Here is an 18,461-nt window from a genome sequence, read left to right on the forward strand (position 1 = left end):
ATGGTTAGACTAGGATTTTGGTTGCCTTCATTAATGCTTCCTCGTTTATTGAGTAACTGAAGCTCTATTGGAGTTATAGTCATAACAAATCTAGGGTGCCTCTACTATTTCCTCCTTCTTCTTTTGAGAATAAAACTATCATGTGGCTATGGTTAAACTCGGTCTATGGTGCTACGATAAGAGCATCTTTGTTTATAGTGTAAATGGTAGAAGTTTAAGTATATAGGATGGCAGTGACTAATATTGCCGCTTTGTTTAATCAGAAACTGATTGACTGAAGGTAATATAGTCATACAAGGTCTCAGGCTTCTCAGTAAATGCTAAGTAAAGCAAAAAAATGGCATGACCTATACTCACCGAGCCCATCTCTTGGCCAAGCGCTGCGTTCACCACTCCCTTCAGAATGTACTCCTGCAAAAAAACAAGCAACAAATCAACTCTCACCGAGAAAAAAAAAGTACATGGTGGGTGGTCACCTAATTAAGGGCCAGATCAGGGTGCATTAGGTCTTATATTGGAGATACTTCTCTATCAATCTTTAAGCCTCACATAATGACACTCTTCCTGGTAACCTCAAAATAGAGAAAGTTGGGGTTGGCATTAAGAAAGTGGACATGGAAGATAGCAGCAACTACCTGGAGAATAGAACAATCAGTTTATCTAGACAGCTTCATTGTTATTATGGAAGCTTTGCAGCAGATATCAGTGTCCCAAATGTGTTTGCATTTAGGCAAACAGGGAGGAAAGAATATTTATATGGACACCAAGGGTATAACAAGTTACTCACCTGTAACATTGGTATTTTTGTGCCCAAAGCCCCTTCAGTCCTTTGCACTAATACTTTTAGCACACCTTTTCCAATCTGGACACAGGACAAACATTTTGCGCCTGATTTGTGTAATTTTAAAAATGGCCTAATTCTGGCCTAATTCTGAAGCATTGTGCAACATCAGATTAAATGAACATTCTAAGTACTAGGAGAACGAAGGATATCAAGAACATGGTTTTCTGAGCAAGATACATTTTTCTATCAGAATTATTGTGTACCCAGGATTAATAATTTTCCCATGTACTGTTTTGATAGCTTATGTCATGTATATACCATACCCTCTAACTAAGGTTGCAATATTGTTAGCATTAAATCATGTTGCCATCTTTTAGCTTAAGAAGCCATTTCAGAAGTCATTGGTCCCTTTGGAAGCAAATGCAGACTACTACTCAAGGAATGTTTTGATTTGTTAAATGTAAGCACAAGACTGAAAATATGGTGCAATGTTTACATGAAGTGGGCTGACAATGCTAACCCTAACATGTGAAATACAGGTAAAGCAGTCACTGAGCAGATTCCTTCGAGCAAAGAGCACATGCCAAAAAGCCTCCTCACCTAAATGCTTGAATGTAGCCTAGCTATGGAAAATACCTGCAAGTTTTGGTGAGGCAAAAGGATTACGGTAAGCTTAACCCAGCCTGCCACTTACCAACCATTGAGCCAACTCCCTCACATGCGAGTCGTGAGACATTTAATTGGTTAGAGTAACTGTGCAATAAATGATATATACTTGAGGCAGGACTATCTATTTATAATATAATTAACAAACCGTAATCGCCTAACATTTGTTGTGTGACCTGATAACTTATTTAATTTTTACAGCAAGTGATTAGCACAGAGTTTGGTAAGCACTTCAGGCAGCCTACATTTATAACAAAATACATAACTAAGAATACATCAAAATCTGGGGATATGTTTTTAGACCCAAAAGTGAAAAATATCAGATCTTATTAGAGACATGACAAACTGTTCTGACATGGTTTTTGGCTCTATTTCGGAGTGATGATGACTTTAAGCTTGCTAACATCTATAATCTGTATTCTTACCTTGTGTTGGCCCTTTTAAGCCCTTTCTTCCAGACCTAGAAGAGGATAGCTGCTTTATATGATGATAGATCCCTTATTCTTGATTCTAATCCATCTATTGCCTATTGGCTTTGACATAATTATGTGTCCTTTGTAGTCCTGACTTTATATTACATATTGGTATGGTTTGTGTAGGTACTCTGACAGAGCTAAGGGTTATTTCATCCTTCTCAGGCCTACAGGGCCCAGAACTAGATTTTGCTTTCTATCCCTGCAGAATTGAGATGCTTGTAGGGTAAAGGTAATATGTTAGTTGTGAGCTGTTGTTCGTCCTAAGCGAACCGGAGAGAACCGGCCAGAGCTGAATCTAATCAAGAAGTGTCCCTGGGCTTAGGTCTCTAGACGAAACAAGCAGTTGATCACTGTGGGAGCGTCTAGAGCAAGGAGCCTGGTGCATGGACCTGGTGGGAGGAGGCTGATGGCTGGAACTTTCCATGAGGAGACAGCATTCCATATTAGTGAAGTGCAGAGGCGGAGTTAGTTAGTTGAGTTGGAGGAGCAGAAAGAGTTCGAGCTGGAAAGAGTTTGAGCTGGAAGCAGTTGAGTTGGATTGAAGCAGAGGAGAGGAGTGGAGTTGCAGAAGGAGTGGAGAATCAGAAAGAGTTTGAGTTGAATTGGAGCAGAGGAGAGGAGTGCAGTTGCAGGAGGAGAAGAGACAGAAGATGCTTGGAACAGAGAGAAGACAGACAGTCAGTGAGCTGGAACTGAAGGAAGCAGTCAGAAGCAGTTACTTATCAGGAGGAGTTGTGAATAGCTGGAGTCTGAAGTAATGCCTTTTGGAAGAGACTGAAGTTATATCGTGGATTAATCAGTGGGAGCAGCTGGAGTGAATTGGACATTGGCATGGAGACAATCAGACAGAGTGACGAAGCTAGTGGAGCGAACGGTTATCAGAGCGGCAGAAACAATTAGACTGAGGTTGGAAGGTGGAGAGAGTTCGTGGGGGAGAGGAATCCAGTGCAGAGTGATCAGCGCAGATGTGTGTCCAAGAGTGCAGGAGAGGATCTAAGACGAGCTAAGGCACAGACGAGAGAGGAGCCCAGATGACAGCTAGAGCAAGACCTCACACCCCTCAGGTGATACCCTTCCTTATTTTCAAACATTAACCTTGTCCTTATACTGTATGTCTAATCCTTTTTCTTTCAGTGGTGTGTTACAGTTCCTGTTAGTTACAGAGACCCCGCAGATCTGTGTATGTGTCTATTCCCATTTTATTGTTATTGTAATAAAGATACCCCAGTTCTTAGTGAACCAGTGTGCATGTGTTGTCCTTATGATAGAGCTAACCTTTCTCAAAAGGAAATAGGAGCGTTTAAATCAGGGAATAACTCTTGCATACAGTGTGTGTCTCTTGTTCTTAAAGCGCAGGTAACCTTTCCTTCTAGTCAGGTGTTACAGCCAGAACAGATGCTGCCCCTGATCAGGTAAGTAGCCACTGAATAATTAGGGAGAGAGAGGAGCCCTTTTGCTAAGAGAATAGGTTATACACTAAGTAATTCGGCCATTCCATAATATTATTGTAGTAGTGAACCTTTAGTGAATAGTGAGAGAAACTTCCCAACATAGAGAGAGAGAGAGCTGAAGGTATTCATAGGAGAGTGATCGTCGTTGGTAAGCGGCGTTAATGAGAACACCAGGTGGGAGACTGGTGCTTAGATCTGCCGGATTGCGGATCGGGCTGTGAGTTAGAGAACACTGGGGGGGGGACACCAGTGCTTAGGTCCGCCGGATTGCGGATCGGGCTGTGAGTTAGAGAACACTGGGGGGGACACCAGTGCTTAGGTCCGCCGGATTGTGGACCGGGCTGTGAGGAAGAGAGCACTAGGGCTGCAGACCGGTGTGTAGGCACGCAGGATTGCGGAGGTGCCGAGCGAGCACTGACTGTGGTCAGTGTGTAATGGTAAATAATCAGAACTGCCCCAGGGTAGATTAGTCTGGACCCATGTGGTCGCGAGACTATGAGGTATGAGTGTGGTGTAGGGCATGGACGTCCTTAGTAATCAGTGAGTATTCCTAGTAATCCCTACAGATTTAGTGGTGTTTCTGATGATATGAGCTTGTATATTGCAAGTTCCCCATCCTCAGGTAGGGACCCAGGTGCCTGGATAGATGGGTCCTGAGGAGGGCGGTGGTTACGTTCCGGCTGGGTTGGAGGTGCTCTGAGGAGCTGATCCTATCTGGTCCGAGAATCCGGCCGTTACACAGACCTACAATATCAACGATAAAATACTTTCTGGAATGAGAAATATTATCTAATAACTATGGGTGTGGTAGGTTCATATAAATCAAAACCGCATCAATTTGGTTTATATTCAATTCATGTTAACATTCCTTCCTCCAAAGTAAGATTCCCCAGACAAAGCACATCAAGATGATGCTTATGATAAAAATGTGCCTGAAAAAATATATCCTTCCTGGAATCTTCCAACAGCAGTGCGTAACAGCCATGGGAAATTGCTTTGGACCCAGCGATGTGAATTTAGTGATGGGATGGTGGAAAAAGGAATTTGCATGATTATAAAAGTACAAGAACTATCAAGACAAATATTTCAGTGGCGAAGATTTATTGATGATTGGGTGGTGATCTGGGATGGAATAAATTCAATACTAGGCCAACAGTCAAAATAAGTCAAAAGAGTGTATGAGTCTGTATACCATCATGTATGTAGAAGATGAGGAAATTAGAGATCACTCTGTTTAGGAAAGAGACCATCAGTGATCATATTCTCCATGCTGTGTGTCACGATGCTAAGAAACTAAAATGGAATATCCCTTATGGAGAAATGCTGCAGGTCAAAAGAAATTATTAAATTGAAACGGAACTAAAAAAGCAAGCTAAATTTCCAAGGGAGCACAATCAGGCTGAGGAACTTTAAGTTCATGAGAATAAAAGATCTTGGAAGTGACAGTGCACTGCATAAATAATTTATCAATCTAGTAAAGTTTATGATAAAAAAATAAATTAAGAAGAGTAACTGAAAACAAGCATTGTAAAAGTAGCCCTAGTTTTGCACTGATATTAATGGACCATTGGCTGTGAAGTGGAAGTCACCCGCCAGAGGGCAGATAATAGCATTGGAAACCATTTTGAAAATGATTAAATAGCGAAGTATGCATCTCTCCCTGAAATGGAACACTGCATTATAGAACAATATTACCCAGAACCTGGTCTAAATGCTGCCTGTTAAAACCCGATGAGGAACCCAAACTTTAACTTAGGGGTTAAGCAGACGAGTCTGATAACCAACTGAAATGCATTGGTGTTATTTCTTTCTATTGCTAGATGAATTGTAGTCAAACCTGAAGTGCAAATTGTGTCCTTTCAGGCTGCAAGCATTGGATAGAACACAGATGGGTTCATGTGGAGTTGGGACTGGCAAGAAGAGCTGTGCATTGCGGACTTTATTTAATAAGTCTTCTGCAAACATCAAACAATATCATAGATGGAAGGAAGGGTGAATAAATACCAAGGATGAAAAATAATAAAACAAAAAGTGAGGTGAGGTGGAATATCCAGGATTGTAAAGTTAAACGAAGCATAATGGTGCTTTTATATACCCTGCACTAATTATGGAGCTACAACACAAAGGAGGAAATAAACTTTATGCTGGACATATTCTCCGGGATAAAACTGAGGCATGGCGTGTAGTAATATTGTTAAAGAGCATTTATGCACATTTGTATGAGTGAATTCAGCCACAACACTTTGCTGCTGGGAATATGACAGTTTTACTTGCTGTACTGCAGTTTTACCAGATACAGTAAAACTGAATCACTAAATTGAGCTTACTGTTAAACGTATAGTGTATGTATGCATGATTCTGGGGATTTACACATACTTATCTTTGTGCTGCTCTAAATACATGGCAGTATATAAGATAAAGAGCATGCAAGCCAATAATACATCATGCAGTGACTTTTGGGGTTTTCTCTTGTGTAGTAGTAGTAGTAATTTATTGATTGATTATTTAAAATCTTTACAAAGAGTAAATACACAATTATGGACATTTCAATTAAGATACCTCATTAAAAATGATTTTTAAATAACGGTAGACCTTTAAAATTATACACACGCATTATAAAGACTGTTTTAGATAAAACAAGTTCATATGTTTAAAACATTGGCAGAGAATACAGTATGATGATTAATGTTATATCTTTCTAATTTTTTCCATGCAATTATTAAGAATTTTGTGAAAGCAGAATTAATGGATACATCATCTGGGCAAAGACCCCGAAGCAATGCTTGTCTACAAGTCCTTATCGTTCTTTCATTAAAAAGCCTTTTTAATAAAGTTAGTCTTTCATTTTTTAGTTCTGGACAGAGGCACAGAAGATGTATAATGTTTTCCTCTCCGGCTTTGCACAACCGACACGATATGTTATTTTCCCGTTTTTTCTAAGGTAGTGCATGGGATTCTTCTGGCAAAATTCCGAATCGTGCTTTCATGAATATATTTTTACTTCTCCAGGACCATGCTGTGTCCAGATACTGCTGAGGCCTCTTTTTTTTGTAGCCGTTTATTATGGACCAAGCGTGTTTCCTTTTAACAAAGGTCTCTTTATCGCTTATCAATGATAGATGATCTGTTGTTTTATTCACAACTTTTTTGAAAGATTCCTGGGTTTTGGTAGTAGTCCAAATACGTGCAAATCAAAGGAGAGAGTAAGGGAAATTACACAGGCTATGTGTAGTGGGAACTCCTGGTCCCCTAGTAAAGATTTTAACAACAATGGAGGAGTACCCCTTAGATGCAAGGTATACAGTGTAGGGATTTCCTCTGTATCTAAAGCATAAGGCTTAGGTTAGCAATAAGTGTCCCAACCTTGAACCGGACAAAAAACCAATAGAATCTTTTTGAAATGGTTGAAACATGAAGACCTAAATTTTAACAACCACACATAGCACACTACGCTATTTCTATATATACCACACGTTTTGAGACACCACAGCCTTCCTAAATAGGCACCGGTGCCACACGATATTTTTAATAGGGACAAATCACTCAGGAATAAAGTCTTTGCAGTGAGCAGCTTTGTCCCTTTTTAACACACCTTTCACAATTTTTTCTCACATATAAAAAAACAAAGAACCCGCTCCACTGTAACCAGGTGTCGCAGCACACCCCATAGGCATTCGGCTTATGGGGTGGGACCCCGATGATGAAGCATGTCACCAACTAGGTTGGTGAGTGAGGGGTCTTCTCAAAAAGACATTTTTTTGTCCGGTTCAAGGTTGGGACACTTATTGCTAACCTAAGCCTTATGCTTTAGATACAGAGGAAATCCCTACACTGTATACCTTGCATCTAGGGGGTACTCCTCCATTGTTGTTAAAAAAAAAAAAAAAAAAGTAGTCCAAATACCCCTGACCCCAAATTTGTCCAGAGCCTTGTCCAGATATTTCCAGGCAGATGATTTATTATTGCCCTCAATTTCTTTCCATAAAAGCTGTGAGATTAAGTTCTCCTTATCATTTTTCACTCTGTTCCATACTTTGATTGTATGAACCTTTTGTGCATACAGTTTGTTATTCAAGCCGAATTCCAGTCTGACTTGGGCTTGTGAGGCATTTTTAGGTAAAAGAAAGATAGAACGAAACGTTTTTGAGACAGCTTTGTTTATGATTATTGCATCTTTTCCGTTTAACGCCTCACTTCCGTAGGTTAATGAAGGTAACAATTTCGCCGATATCACCTTAAGTAGCAGTCGGTACGTTAAATTGCTAGTAGATTTTTTAATTATCCCGAATGCACCTGTTAGTGCATTTGCTTTCCTGGTGATATCCAGTTTCTGAGGGTTAAAGTTACCATTATCGTTAAATTTAACTCCTAAGTATCTATAGGTTTTGACTTGCTCCAAATTTTCCTTTCCCAAGTACCATTTTGAATTGTATTTCCTTCTTAAGTTTTTTGTGACAACCATAACTTTGGATTTGGATTCATTTATTACCATTTTGTTTTCTATCGCATATTCCTGTATGCGTGTTATTAACCGTTGCAGGCCCACCTTTGTGTTACTTAGAAGGATGACGTCATCTGCATATAGTAGATTCGATATATGTTTGTCAGCAAGCTTAGGTGGGTGTGCATTTATGTTGTTCAAAGCCTCAGCCAGGTCATCTAAAAACAAGTTAAATAATAAAGGAGCCAATACCCACCCTTGCTTCACTCCACCTAGCGTTGGCATTTCTTTAGTTAATGAATGACCATTATTGATACGTACTCTAGCCCAAGTTTTTGTATGCAGAAGACGGATCGGGTGTATTAACAAGGGGGGAATCCCTTGTGCATGTAGCTTTCCCCATAGGCGTTCTCTGTCTACACAGTCAAAAGTAGATTTAAAATCAACAAAGCATAAGTATAAAGATTGGCCATTTGTAATTGGTTTGTCGAATAAAACAGATAGGGCTAGGATGTTGGTAGTTGTTCCTAGTCCTTTAATGAAGCATGTTTGGTTAGGCGGGAGGAATACTGTTAGTCTTTACCCAGTCAGATAAAGTTGTTAATAGCTGTCCTGCAAATATTTTTGCATCGGTGTCCTGTAAGGTTATTAAACGATAATATTCCGGAATCGCCCAATCTCCTTTTTTATGTATGGGGGATATTAAAGAACCTCTCCAGCTTTCCGGGATCTCCTCTTTCCTAACGACTTCTTTGAAAACCCTTACAAGATGTTCTGCCCATGCATCCGGATCTTCTTTGTATAGGGCAAAGGGTATTCCGTTTGACCCTGGTGCTCCATCTTTCTGTTTTTTTATTAGCTTAGCAACTTGTTCTTGTGTTATTGCGAGATCAAGTTCTTGCCTTGTAAATGGAATTTCCTTCCTTGAACAATTTGTATTTGTATGTGGATTTGTAGAGCGCGATTGCTGCCCTGGGGCGTCCAAGCGCTAGGAACCAGCAGTGGAGATTGGCGGAAGCAGGAGTACTGGCAGAGAATTACTGTGGGGAGTTAAAGAGGAATGTTTTGAGCTGTTTCCGGAATGAGGAGAGATCGGGGTTGGCTCTCAGATGAAGGGGTAGGGCGTTCCACGTCCTGGAAGCATTATGGGTGAAGGTCCTACCGCCTGATCTGGCCTTTTTTATTCTGGGTGTTGTGGCTATGAAGGCTTGGTTTGAGCGAAGGTTTCTGCTTGGATGGTAGTGGGAGACTAGGTTACAGGTGATCAGAGGACCTGTGTCCCAAAAAGCCTGGTGGGCGATATACATGGCTTTGAAGTGGATTCTTTGGCGTATTGGCAGCCAGTGTAGGCTGATCAAGCCAGCTCTCACAGATTGTCGACGAGGGAGCTGAAGTAGTGTGCGAGCTGCACAGTTCTGCACTGTTTGAAATCTCCGCAGTGTATAATCTGGAGCCGCAAGGTAGAGGACGTTGTTGAAATCCAGGCGGGACTGGATCAAACCCTGGATGGCTACCTGCTAAGCTTCCATAGGTAAAGATGAAGAACTTTCTTTAGCATCCTAAGAAGGCCAAAGCGGGTAGCCGAAAGTTTGGTAGCTTGAATGCCAAATGATAGGGATCTGTCCAGCCACACCCCAAGGCTCTTGATGTTATCCTTGGGTGCCGGGGGGGTGCCCAGACAGGGTGGCCATAGAGCATTGAAGGAACTAGGATCAGCAGGGCCCAGAAGCATCAGCTCTGTCTTGTCCCCGTTCATTTTGAGTGATGAGGAGGACATCCAGCTCTTTACCTCCTCTAGACATTTTCTGAGCCCTCCTTCCATTGGCATATTGGCTTCCTGCGCCAATGAGACCACCAGCTGGGTGTCGTCAGTGTAGGAAATGATCTTAACTCCAAACGGACAGACAACCTCAGCCAGTGGCCTCATATAAATGTTGAAGAGCGCAGGGCTTAATGAGGAGCCTTGTGGGACCCCGCATCTTAGTGGTCTACTAGTGAACATTGACTCGCCGTCGAATACCCGAAAGGATCTGTCCTTCAAGAAGGACTTGAACCGTAGCCATGCTTTGTGTTTGATGCCAATATTAGTCAGACGATTCAGCAAGATGTCATGGCTGACCGTGTCAAAGGCCGCACTGAGGTCAAGGAGGATCACTGCCACTGATCCTCCTTGGTCCAGGATGTTTCTGGATTCCTCGGTGACCATGAGAAGTGCGGTTTCAGTTCCATGCTTGGGTCTGAAGCCTGTCTGAGTGGGGTCCAACAGTTGGTTGTTTTCTAGGTAAGCGACCAGTTGGCCGTTAATGTATCTCTCTAAGATTTTACTCAGCCATGGGAGTAGAGAGATTGGCCGGTAGTTGCTAAAGTCTGAAGGGTCCAAGCTGGGTTTCTTTAGCAGGGCTCGGACCATTCAGGCGGGACCGTGCCGGAGGTGATAGAAGAGTTCAGGAGGTCCATTATGATTGGCAGAGTGACCTGGGTTGCTGACATAACAATGTCTGGCGGGGCTGGGTCGTCAGGGGATCCAGATTAGACTTTCCGAGCCACGGATTCCAGGGACGCAAGGTTGAGAGGGGGAAAGTGGTCCAGTGTGGGAAGAGGCTGAGATGAAGGGTGTGTCAGAGTTGTGTTGGTCAGGGCTGGGAGGGCGGTGGCCAGGGGGGGAAGGATTCATAGATTTTATTGATTTTTTGGTGGAAGAAGTCTGCCATCTTGTTACAGTGTTCTGTGGATTTGGTCTCAAGCAAGCTAGGTGGCAGCTTTGTAAGATTTTTCACAATCTGGAAAATTTCTCTGGGTTTTGATTTGGCTGAAATAATTTTATTAGAGAAGTGTGCTGCTTGGGTGACTTTGATTTCTTCTTTATACTCTTTGATAACATTTCGGTATTGAGTTTTATTTCCTAGTGAGAAATCCAGACGCCATTTCCTTTCGGCTTTCCTACACTGGCATTTCTTTGCCCTCAGAGCCTCTGAGTACCAGGGAGCAGATTTATGAGAACGTTTCACTGTGTTTTTTCTTTTGGGGAGGGAGTGATCGAGTGATTGAGTGATCCATTCTTCGTATGTCTGGTTTGCTAGGCAGGGGTCCTCATTGAGAGAGGTAGGCTGCTAGCCAGTTTGGTGGTCCATTTTTCGACTGGTAGGGGAGACCAGGGTCTGGCTATTCTTACTATGGGACTGATGGTTAAGGGCCTAGATGTGGTCCAGGTAAAGGGAACTAATAGATGGACAGTCCACGGGAGGGGGATTGGTAGACTAGTTGCCAGATCTACACAGTTGCTGAATACTGGGTCCAGCAAATGACCCTTAACTTGGGTTGGAGAACTGACAAATTGGATTAGTTGCAGAGCTGCTAAGTCGTCTGTAAGTGTGGTTGCGTGTGATCTACTACGGAATCAAAGTGAAAGTTAAGATCACCTAGCAGGGTGAAGTTAGAAGAGGTACTAACTCGTTCAGCCACAATCGAAGCAAGATGGTTGTGGAATTGCTTGGGGGGACCTGCAATTCCACAACCATCTTGCTCTTTGGTTCCAAGTTTTGTAGATTGTGGATTTAGATGGTGCCCCAAAAAATTCACCCATTCCATCTCAGTTAGTACTGATGAGACTACGGTTTTATCCGGCCTAGTTAGGCTATTTATCATTTTCCAAAACTCCCTTGACTTTCCTTGGTTACTAGCATAAAAAATTTGAGTCCAAAGAATATCATTAGCTGCCATTTTTTCATTCCAGATTAATTTCCTTAAGTTTTGATTTAACTCCTTTAGGGCGGTTTTAATTTCTTCTTTATTTGGGAAGTTAGTCAACTATTTCCTTAGTCGATTTCTAGTTCGTTTCATTTTCTGTACTGCATATGGAAGGTTAATATGGGTTACCCTTTTTAATGCTCGTGTCACACAGCTATCTCTAGGATTATTATGATTCCCATTATACGCAGGTAGTTTAGAAATGAAACTAGCCCATTGATCAAGAGACATTCATCGAGCCATTCCCTAGCCCGTTTTAAGGCCAGATCACTAGTCAATCGTTTGTCTTGTGACTGTGTTTCCCAGTTTAGTTTCCGATAGTTGGTGGTTCCGATTTGGCCTTAGGTTGTTAAATAAGTTTGATGTTTTATACTAATAAATGATGTGGTGATAATTTGCTGACTGTGATCGCTCTCCAGGACCTTCTTTAAATAGTATGAGGTACAGTTGTTAAAAATATTCCATGATACCATAGTATAGTCAATACGAGATTTACTGCTATGGGTACAGAAGGACCATGATGGAGGCGAATCTGTTGGAAATCTGCCATTTAGTATACGTAGCCCCAAAGCTTCCATATACTTCAGAAAATGTATACCTATTTGATTTTGTCCCGGTTTAGTTGAGGTCTCTAATACTTGAGCTGGAATTAACCATTGGTGGTCTTGTGACTGTGTCACCTCATCTCTTGTGAATGGTACTAAGAGATTCAGATTGAAATCTCCTGTAATAATACAATCCATAAAGGTGTCCTCTATCCTTTGCTCTACTAAATAGGCAGAAAGAGTAGCACACATGTTCTTCCTAGAAGTAGATGTAGGTGGAATGTAGATATTAACCAACTTTAATGATCTTTTTGTTCATGAATCCTGTATTTTAGCAATACTGACTGAACATTACAGTTGTTTGTGACTAGTTCCACATGTTCCGCATTTAAATCAATTGATATGAAAATTGCTAGGCCGCCTGAGGGGCGTCCACAATTGCTTTGCTTAATAGCAGGTTCATAATATCCTTTATAGCCATGGATTATAAACGGAGATGTATCCCAGGTCTCATGTAAAAGAATTATCTGATAATTCTTGAGCGATTCAGTTATATTATCCATTTTATTGCCTATACCATTTATGTTCCAAGAACAAATTGTTATGGCCGTATTGTTATTACTTGAATTTTCTTCTGATGTTTCTTGATTTACTTGTCATTGTATGTTGTTTCCATGTAGGGCACTTTTAATCCATAAATCATTAATCCTGTTTTCATTGTCTTCCCTATTGTCTTCCGATTGATTTACAACTCCTCTATCTATTTGTTGAATTGGGTTTTTTAGCACAGAGAAGGAAGGTTGCCCCTTTTTTCTTTCTCAGAACTTGGCAAATGTTCTGCTTTTAAAAATGGTGTGGGGTATTCTTTTGGCTTAATTTTACTGATCATTATACCCCAACTACGAAAAGTATCTTCTTCCTTCCTAATTTGTTCTGCTACAGCAAGGGATGTGACTGTTAGAACTGTTAGTGGCAGTAAGCCATCCGGATTTTGTAGGAAGCCAACACAGTCTATTACTTTAGTTGTCAGGTTTGCCAGGGATGGAACTGATTTAAATAGGCACAGGAGGCTGCCTCGATTTAGCTTAAAGATTAGATGTTCTTTCCTCTGATTTTCCATATCACTTTCGTTGTTTATATTCAATTCCTTTTTAACTATATTTATAAGTCGTTTGTTATTACCACTTCTAACTATTACTATTTGATCTCCCTTTGTTAGGTCGGCCGCATCCTCTGTTAGGTTAATTGCTTCTAATGGTTTCGCCAGTTCGATGGATGGAACTTGTTTTATCTCTGTTTCTTTATTCAAAGTTTGTTTCAATATTTGTTTTACCGGTTTAGTAGATGAAAGTTGTTTGATACTTGCTTCTTCATTTAGAGTTTGTGTAAATATTTGTTGTTCCATGAAATCAGCATTCGATGGGACTGATTTCTTTTTTTCTAGCGCTGTCTTGCCTATTTCCTGTTTTATTGAACTGATTATGCGGCAACATTTAAATTGGGTACCAACCAGGGTTTCCTTTTTGAGTGTTTTTTCCTCAGAGTCAATTCTATTCTTATGGTCAGGAGATTTATTTGATGTGAAGTTTTTCCAGATTTTAGAGACTTTATCAGGAACAAGATCACTTGTATCACTTACAGGATAGGCTGTGCCACTTTTAAATTTCTTATCTGTGGTGGTTTTATTTTCCAGATCATTAGTCGTGTTCATGTATTTTCCATGCTGTGCAAAGATATCATAATACTTAGTGTTTGTTGCAATCAGTTTTGTTAGCGAGTCATTAACTATATGCAGTGTTGTATCGCTTAAAGGTTGTTTTCCCTTGGTTCCCTGATTGGGTTAATTTTGCGAAGATCCCTCAAATGATCCTTGATCTACTTGATCCTGTAACTTTACTTTATTTCGTGCTTAATGTAACTTTTTTTGTGCCTTTTTTACATTTTTAACGGATTCGGGTCCAGATCAGTTTTGTCATCATCATCATTATCCCCTTTACAATTTTCCACTACTTGACTACTAGATTTCCCACTTTCGTTTTTTTTATGTTGTCTTGAGTATTAAGTATTGTTGTGACCGATGATTGATATTTAGCTACCAGTTCATTTTGCACTGGTAGATAATCCTTTTTGGTGTGTTTATTTTCCGTTAAACAACTTATACCTTTATTATCATCATCTATTTTCCAGCTTTGATCCCTTTTGAGAGTTGCCTTAACATCCTCTAGTATGGTACTAATTACTTCCGGTATGGTTGTTAGTTTGTTGATTATTGGCCCAGAAGGACATTCTAAGTAAGAGGTGGATTGATCTGCTTGAGCTCTGGTTATCAAAGAGTTAAGGTCAGCTAGTTTGAGATCTATTCCCGCAACCGCTTTTGCCATTGTCCCTAATATGTCAATTTCCATTTTGTTGGACTGAAGTGACAATGCTTCAAGAGTAAGTGTTGAAGTTTGATAAAAAATATCCCAAATAGAACCCAAATCCTGATTATCAGTGGTTTTAATGCTTTTACTCAGCCGTGGTTTTTGATCGTTACTAGGGATATTTTTTTAAATGGTTCCTAATATAGCCGTCACAGTGTACTGATTGCACTGGTTCAGAAGGATTAGTTACTTACCTGTAATCCTAGTTCTCTTCCAGGGGTATCCTCATCAAAGTCATAAGTATTAGAATATTCCCGTCCATGCGCGGGACCCCGGAAACACTATATTATATGTGCCCCACATATATATATACATATATATATATAAATCATATATATATAAAAACATGCAATAGCAGCCAAATCACATTAGAGCTGAAATATGCTGTGAAGAATTTCCACCATACATGTAATAATAAGCATTAGAAACATGAGAAACAACACCAAAGATTGTTTAGAAACTGTTTTAATGCTCATAAAGCAGTAGAAATTCTCATAAGTCACTGGAAGCATAGGAAGCTCCCAGGCTGCATTGCAAACACACAGTCTAAAAAGACTGAAAAGCTAACCTGTAGCTGCATAGCAATAAACTGACACCGTGCCTTTAAGGCACTCATGACCCCCTGTATCCCATCATGCCCCAGGGGTGACAGTTAGGTCAGTTGTTCTTTTCGGAGACTGAAAAACAAACCCAATAACAAATAGGTTAACAATATCTCCTTATTAAAGAGTATCCTTTGCCAGGGGAGGCGGGAGGGTTGCTTATGACTTCGATGAGGATACCCCTGGAAGAGAACTAGGATTACAGGTAAGTAACTAATCCTTCTCTTCCAGGGGATCCTCATCAATAGTCATAAGCATTAGAATAGAGTAGCGAGCCTCTCCTCATCCCTGCGGGCAAAGGAATGATAAGACAGTAATCTCATCAATAAGTCTGAGTAGACTATAGACTACCCAAACAGATTCCTCAAGGAGGCTTGCCCTACTTGAGTATCGGCCCTGGAATCAGATTCGAGGCAGTAATGCCTCGTAAAGGTATGCACCGATTTCCAGGTTGCTGCCTTGCATATTTCCGACATTGGAATGTCATGTAAGAAGGCTACTGTAGCGGCTTTCCCTCTAGTGGAATGCGCTTTTGGTGACATCAACAAAGGCTTGCCTGCAAGCTGATAGGCCAATTTAATGCAAGAAACAATCCATCTGGAGATGGACCTCTTGGCCGCTGGAAAACCTGTTCTCATTGAGCCATAGTTCACAAACAGTTGGTCCGTTTTCCTAATCCCTTTAGTCTTTTTCAAATAAAACTTTAGCACTCTCTTAAGGTCTAAGGAGTGAAGTGACTGCTCGGCTGGCGTTGTAGGGTTTGGAAAAAAGGAAGGGAGGGAAATAGACTGATTTATATGAAAATCAGAGATGACCTTAGGCAAGAAAGATGGATGAGCCCTTAGGACTACTCTGTTGTGGTGGAAAACAGTATATGGTTCCTTCGCAAATAGCGCTTGTATCTCACTTACTCTGCGCGCAGAGGTAATCGCCACCAAAAAAGCTGCCTTCCAAGAGAGATGTTGTAAGGAAGCTTTGTGGATGGGCTCGAAAGGAGGTGACATTAACCTGGATAGAACCAGGTTTAATTCCCAAGGAGGAGAAGGATTTCGCACAGGGGGATACACTTTCTTCAACCCCTGGAGGAAGTCCTTAACCACTGGAACCTGAAAGAAAGACATCTGATCAGTGATTTTCTATATGCTACAATAGCTGACAAATGCACTCTAATAGAAGTGTACTTTAAACCAGCAGTTGCCAGGGAAAGGAGGTATGGTAAGATGACGTCCTCCTGCCCCGTAGTCGGATCCAAATGATGATCCCTAAACCACAAGTAAAATCTTTTCCACTTGAACGCATAGGACGCTCTCGTGGAAGGTCTCTTAGCCTCCTTTAAAATGTTCATACATTCGGGAGGCAAGTTCAAATGTCCATATTGCAGGACCTCAGGAGCCATGCTGTTAGGTTCAATGATGGGAGTTTGGGATGCATTATCCTCCCATTCATCTTGCTCAACAGGTCCGGCCTGCAAGGGAGCAGTTTGTGTGGACACACAGACAGATGTAGAAGGTCCAGATACCACCACTGCCGAGGCCAATCCGGAGCAATCAGGTTCATTTCCATGTCCGACCTGATGAGCTTGGAAACTACTTTCGGAATCAGCGCTAGGGGAGGAAACGCGTATGCGAACATCCCCGCCCAATCCATTAGTAGAGCGTTCCCCGGCGTTCCTGGCCAGTGGAACCTGGACGCAAAGGCGTGGCATTTGGTGTTTTCGTCGTCTGCAAACAAGTCTATGGATGGACGACCCCAGCAACGAAAAAGCTCTTCTACTACTTCTTCGTTTAGCACCCAGTCTGGCTGATCTTCGAAGTGCCTGCTGAGAGCATCTGCTTTTACGTTCAACTCGCCTGGAAGGTGCACTGCCACTACTGTGAGGCCTCGAGAGAGAAGCCAATGCCAGATTGCCTGAGCCTCTCGAGAGAGTGGGCGAGATCTTGTGCCTCCTTGTTTGTTCAGATAGAACATGGTGGTCGTATTGTCCGTCTGAACCAGGACGGAGTTGGATTCGATCGCTGGAAAGAAAGCTTTGAGAGCCAGGAATACCGCTCTGAGCTCCAGCATGTTGATGTGGTATGTCTGCTCCTGCGCAGACCACTGGCCTTGAATCTGAAGCGGACCCATGTGTGCTCCCCAGCCTTGCAGGGAGGCATCCGTCACTATAGACTTGGAAGCAACGGGTTGGTGAAACGGTACCCCCACCAGCACATTCTTTCTGCGAGTCCACCATTTGATGGCCTCTTTCGTCGCCTGGGAAAGAGTGATTCGATCTTCCCAGCGCCCTGTCGCTTAGTCCCACTGATCCTCCAGAGCCTGTTGTAGAGGACGCATTCTCAGCCTGGCGTTTGGGATGAGGAAAATGCAGGACGCCATGGAACCCAGCAGGAATGCTACCTGTTGGGCTGTTGGAAGCCGAGACTCTAGCAGGATCCCACATTTCTGATTCATGGAAAAAATTCTCTCCTCCGAAGGAAACGCTTTTCCCAAGCTTGTGTCCAGAACGGAGCATAGGTAGTGGATGGACTGTGTAGGCCGCTGGACTGACTTCTCCAGGTTCACATGGAGGCCTAGCCTGTGTAGCTGGTGCAGGCACAGATGCAGATCGTGCGTTACTTGTACCGGAGATGGACCTTTTAGGAGCCAGTCGTCTAGGTATGGGTAAATGAAGAGACCCTTCTTGTGAAGAAAAGCCGCCACCACTGCCATGCATTTGGTGAAGACTCGTGGTGCGGACTTGAGACCGAAGGGTAACACCTTGTACTGGTAATGTTTGTTCCCTACGACAAACCTCAGGTACTTGCGATGTTGTTGTGCAATTGGGATGTGAAAGTACGCATCTTGCAGATCCACCGAACACATCCAATCTCCGGCTTGAAGATGTGGGCATATTTGGTGAAGCGCTAACATGCGGAACTTTTCTTTGACGATGATTTTGTTTAATAGTCGTAGGTCGAATATTGGTCTGAACTTGTCCTCCTGATCTTTTTTGGGGACAAGAAAATATCTGGAGTAAACTCCTTTTCCTCTTAGAGCGAGAGGAACCTCCTCTATCGCCCTTTTTTGCAGTAGGACTTTCACTTCTCGTCGAAGCAAGCTTAGCTGGTGAGGGCAAGAGCTCTTTGGAGGAATGTTCTTCGGAGGCGCACGGAAACGTAGCCTGTATCCATTGCGCAGTATATTCAGCACCCACTGATCCTTTGTGATGCTGACCCACTCTGCCAGGTGTTGTGAAGCACTTCCTCCCACTGGAGTGGGTAACGGCGCCAGAGGAAGCCTCTGTTCAGGCCTTTCCTCCTCTTGTGGTGTTGGAGGACTGTTGGTGACCT

General features: G+C 42.1%; 1 protein-coding gene across 2 annotated transcripts in view; it reads right to left on the minus strand.

Moving 5' to 3' along the window:
- The window catches only part of IFT56 (intraflagellar transport 56), a 331,504-nt gene that overhangs the window by 88,998 nt on the left and 224,045 nt on the right, over positions 1–18,461 (minus strand). For both annotated transcript variants that reach the window (XM_086958844.1, XM_086958852.1), the window contains exon 11: positions 358–411. In XM_086958844.1, coding sequence (XP_086814970.1) covers positions 358–411 — 54 coding nt within the window. The remainder of the gene's footprint in view (positions 1–357; positions 412–18,461) is intronic.

Source organism: Lissotriton vulgaris, chromosome 1_1 (genome assembly GCF_964263255.1).
Source record: "Lissotriton vulgaris chromosome 1_1, aLisVul1.2, whole genome shotgun sequence".
Taxonomy (NCBI): domain Eukaryota; kingdom Metazoa; phylum Chordata; class Amphibia; order Caudata; family Salamandridae; genus Lissotriton; species Lissotriton vulgaris.